This window comes from Somniosus microcephalus, chromosome 23 (genome assembly GCF_052327205.1).
Source record: "Somniosus microcephalus isolate GS21.2 chromosome 23, FLI_Smic_1.0, whole genome shotgun sequence".
NCBI classification, from domain to species: domain Eukaryota; kingdom Metazoa; phylum Chordata; class Chondrichthyes; order Squaliformes; family Somniosidae; genus Somniosus; species Somniosus microcephalus.
This window is the reverse complement of record NC_141009.1, coordinates 10878890-10883718: the sequence shown is the minus strand read 5'-3', so window position 1 is coordinate 10883718 and position 4829 is coordinate 10878890. Positions and strand designations below refer to the sequence as shown.

The following is a 4829-nucleotide window of genomic DNA, read 5'->3' as shown; positions in this document are numbered from 1 at the left end:
TACCCCACTTCCCCCTCTTCTCTCGGCCCCCCCCTCTCCCCCCTCTCCCCCCTCTCCCCTCTCGGCCCCCCCCTCTCCCCCTTCTCTCTTCCTCACGGCCCCCTCTGCTCGGCCCCCCCCTCTCCCCCTCTCTCTCAGGCCCCCCCTCTCACCCCCTCTCTCTCTCTCTCCGGCCCCCCCTCTCCCCCTCTCTCTCTCTCTCTCTCTCTTCTCGGCCCCCCCTCTCCCCTCTCTCGCTCCCCCTCCCTCGGCCCCCCCTCTCCCCGCCCCCCCTCTCCCCCTCTCTCTCTCTCTCCTCGGCCCACCCTCTCCCCTCTCTCTCGCCCCCCCTCTCCCCCTCTCTCTCGGCCCCCCCTCTCCCCCTCTCTCTCGGCCCCCCCTCTCCCCTCTCTCTCTCTCTCGGCCCCCCCTCTCCCCCCCCTCCTCTCGGCCCCCCCCTCCCTCTCCCCCTCTCTCTCTCTCTCGGCCCCCCCTCTCCCCTCTCTCTCGGCCCCCCCTCTCCCCCTCTCTCTCGGCCCCCCCTCCTCTCGGCCCCCCCTCTCCCCCTCTCTCTCGGCCCCCCCTCTCCCCCTCTCTCTCGGCCCCCCCCTCTCCCCTCTCTCTCTCTCTCGCCCCCCCTCTCCCTCTCTCGGCCCCCCTCCTCCCCTCTCTCTCTCTCTCGGCCCCCCCTCTCCCCTCTCTCTCCCTCTCTCTCTCTCGGCCCCCCCTCTCCCCCTCTCTCGGCCCCCCCTCTCCCCCTCTCTCGCCCCTCTCTCGGCCCCCCTCTCCCCCTCTCTCTCTCTCTCGGCCCCCTCTCCCCTCTCTCTCTCTCTCGGCCCCCCCTCTCCCCTCGGCCCCCCCTCTCCCCTCTCTCTCTCTCTCGGCCCCCCCTCTCCCCCTCTCCTCGGCCCCCCCTCTCCCCCTCTCTCTCTCTCAGGCCCCCCCTCTCCCCCTCTCTCTCTCTCTCGGCCCCCTCTCTCCCCCCTCTCTCTCTCTCTCTCGGCCCCCCCTCTCCCCCTCTCTCTCGGCCCCCCCTCTCCCCCCTCTCTCTCCTCTCAGGCCCCCCTCTCCCCCTCTCTCTCTCGAGCATCTCCCTCTCTCGGCCCCTCTCCCCTCTCTCTCGGCCCCCTCTCTCTCGCCCCCCTCTCCCCCTCTCTCTCTCTCGCCCCCCCTCTCCCCCTCTCTCTCGGCCCCCCCTCTCCCCTCCTCTCTCTCCTCTCTCTCTCTCTCTCGGCCCCCCCTCTCCCCTCTCTCTCTCTCTCTCGGCCCCTCTCTCGGCCCCCCCCTCCCTCTCTCTCTCCGCCCCCCTCTCCCCCTCTCTCGGCCCCCCCTCTCCCCCTCTCTCTCTCTCTCTCTCTCTCGGCCCCCCCTCTCCCCCTCTCTCTCTCTCTCTCTCGGCCCCCCCTCTTCCCTCGCCCCCCCCTCTCCCCCTCTCTCTCTGCCCCCCCTCTCCCCGCCCCCCTCTCCCCTCTCTCTCGGCCCCCCTCCCCCCTCTCTCTCGGCCCCCCCTCTCCCCCTCTCTCGGCCCCCCCTCTCCCCGCCCCCCCTCTCCTCTCTCTCTCTCTCTCGCTCGCCCCCCTCTCCCCTCTCTCTCGGCCCCCCCTCTCCCCTCATCTCTCTCTCTGGCCCCCCTCTCCCCCTCTCTCTCTCTCTCTCGGCCCCCTCCTCCCCCTCTCTCTCTCTCTCTCTGCCCCCTCTCTCGGCCCCCCCTCTCTCTCGGCCCCCCCTCTCCCCTCTCAGCCCCCCCTCTCCCCCTCTCCTCTCTCTCTCGACCTCCTCTCTCCGACCTCCTCTCTCGGCCCCCCTCTCCTCGGCCCCCCCTCTCCCCCCTCTCTCTCGGCCCCCCTCTCCCCCTCTCTCTTCTCTCTCTCTCTCGGCCCCCCCTCTCCCCCTCTCTCTCTCTCTCGGCCCCCTCTCTCTCTCTCTCGGCCCCCCCCCTCTCTCTCTCTCGGCCCCCCCCCTCTCTCTCTCTCGGCCCCCCCTCTCCCCCTCTCTCTCTCTCTCTCCGCGGCCCCCCCTCTCCCCCCTCTCTCTCTCCTCTCGGCCCCCCCGCTCCCCCTCTCTCGGCCCCCCTCTCCCCCTCTCTCTCTCGGCCCCCCCTCTCCCCCTCTCTCTCTCTCTCGGCCCCCCTCTCCCCCTCTCTCTCTCTCTCGCCCCCTCCTCTCCCCTCTCTCTCTCTCAGCCCCCCTCTCCCCTCCTCGGCCCCCCCCTCTCCCCCTCTCTCGCTTGCCCCCCCTCTCCCCCTCTCTCGCTTGGCCACCCTCTCCCCCTCTCTCGCTTGGCCCCCCTCTCCCCTCTCTCGCTGGCCCCCCCCTCTCCCCCTCTCTCGCTTGGCCCCCCCCTCTCCCCCTCTCTCGCTTGGCCCCCCCCTCTCCCCCCCTCTCTCGCTTGGCCCCCTCTCCCCCTCTCTCGCTTGGCCCCCCCCTCTCCCCCTCTCTCGCTTGGCCCCCCCCTCTCCCCCTCTCTCGCTTGGCCCCCCCCTCTCCCCCTCTCTCGCTTGGCCCCCCCTCTCCCCCTCTCTTCGCTTGGCCCCCCCCTCTCCCCTCTCGCTTGGCCCCCCCCCTCTCCCCCTCTCTCGCTTGGCCCCCCCCTCTCTCGCTTGGCCCCCCCCCTCTCCCTCTCTCACACCTTTCACATCGTGGGCCAGCGCCCCTCAGGTGGGCGCGTAGCTGACACAATGGCCGCACCAGGACGAGTAAAACTCCAGCACCCAGGCACTCGATGAGTTGGCCAGCAGGGCCTTGGCGGCCCCCGACTCCAGGATGACCAGCGGGTCCTGGCTGCTGTAGAGCCGGGCGGCGTGGCCCTGGCGCAACAGCTGCACCAGGCAGGTGAGGGCGGGCCGTGAGGGCGAGCAGAGCGCGGCGGCTCGGCCTCCTGCCCCGGCCGCTCGGCGCCATCTTTCAAACCCAAACCGTCAACGGGCGCCGGCGCTCGAGCCCCCTCACCCCGCCCGCCCGACCTGACGTCAGCCCGGGGGGCGGGCCGCTGTCACCAGGGCAACCGCCACCGCGCGCTACTCACACGCTCATTCATTCGTCGGCCACGTCTCCCTGCGACAATGTAAAGGAGGGGGAGCGGGACACGGCCACATTTAAAGGGACACGACCATGTTTAAAGGGACACGGCCATATTTAAAGGGACACAGTCTACTTTAAAGGGACACTATACTTTAAAGGGACTTGGCCACATTTAAAGGGACATGGTCTAATTTAAAGGGACACGGCCACATTTAATAGGACACGGCCACATTTACAGGGACACGACCACATTTAAAGGGACACGGCCACATTTAATGGGACATGGTCTCATTTAAAGGGAGACGGACACATTTAAAGGGACATGGTCTAATTTAATGGGACACGGCCACGTTTAAAGGATCATGGCCACGTTTAAAGTGACATGGTCTAATTTAAAGGGACACGGTCTAATTTAAAGGAACATGGGCCAGAGTTACAGACAGGGGGAGACGAGGAGATCTTTTTTATGCAGCGAGTTATGATGATCTAGAATCACCCTGAAGGGGTGATAGAAGCAGGTTAATTTTTATTTTCCCCCACTCCTGCTGGGGCATAGCTCTGACTGGCCAGTCTTCCTGTACAGCGAACAGGCTTATTGACTTAGTGGGCTTTGCAACTGAGCCTCATCTTGTTCACACAATTCAATTCAATTCAATTCAAATCGCTTTATTGGCATGACAAGTTACATCTTATGTTGCCAAAGCATCGGAAAACATTCATGTTTGTTCACAAAAATACAGATCTATCCATACAGTGTATAAACAGATATATCCCTGAGTGTATAAATATACTTTCATATAATTTATATATACTCTTATCTTAAGTGGTTGTCCCTCTGTTTATGGCAAGCTGTAACATAGTGTGCCGCTAGTGTTACGCAATTTCTCTCTTCCCCTAGTAGGCATGGGAGTTTTTGGTCGTCATTCAAATTTCTGAATTCCGGGCATATTTTTGTAAATTTTGGGTAGAAATTCTCCCTTATGCCCTGATATTTTCTACAAGCTGTGAGGAAGTGCATCTCTGTCTCCACCATTCCCTGACTGCAGTGAGAGCATATCCTGTCCTCTCTTGGTAGCCGGGTCTGCCTGTGTCTACCTTTTTCGATCGCCAGGCTATGTTCACTAAGTCTGTACATTGTCAAGATTTTTCTCAGTTTGCTGTCCTTTACCATGGTCAGGTAATCAGCTATGTTGTATTGTCTGTTTAGGGCCAAGTAGCAATTGAGTTTGCTTTGGGTTTTTGTTGTTTCTGCCCAATATGTCAGATATTTTTCCTTTTGCTTAGCGACGATTGTGTTGGGTCGAATTCTTTGTGTTACGCTGTCACTGTCCTGGGGCTGGTTATTGTTAGTAGTGTTAGTAGTTACTTCACTGAGTCCCAGGACTAGTTGACTGAGGGTATTCTTCTTTATGGTCATCTCTTGGCATTTCAGGGTGTCGTAGTGATAGCATTGGGGGTTGCTCATTTCTAGGTGTTTCCAAAATTTGGTGGCTCTTTTTTGGATAGTGATTATTAATGGATATTGGCCTAGTTCTGCCCTGCATGCATTGTTTACTGTTTTCCTTTGAGTCCGGAGGATACTTTTACAGAATTCTGTATGTAGGATCTCAATTGGGTGTTTGTCCCATTTTGCAAATTCTTGTTGTGTTAGCGGTCCCCACACCTCACTGCCATAGAGTGCAATTGGTTCAATTACTGATTTGAAAATTTTGAGCCAAATGCTCACATGTGCACGTTCCAGGAGGGTCATTGTGTCACCACCACTACAGAGTACAAATGGCTGTGTGAGAACCAACAGCTCCTGCTCACTGAAAGTTTGCACTTCACACA

The 4829-nt window shown here is 61.3% G+C and overlaps 1 protein-coding gene across 1 annotated transcript in view; it reads right to left on the bottom strand.

The window, feature by feature from the left end:
* Positions 1-2949, bottom strand: part of LOC147101644 (sulfhydryl oxidase 2-like) — a 95402-nt gene extending 92453 nt beyond the window's left edge. The window contains 2 exon segments of the mRNA XM_085965374.1: positions 2608-2818; positions 2820-2949. Coding sequence (XP_085821500.1) covers positions 2608-2818; positions 2820-2879 — 271 coding nt within the window. The 5' untranslated portion in view covers positions 2880-2949.
* Between the last annotated feature and the right edge of the window lie 1880 nt (positions 2950-4829).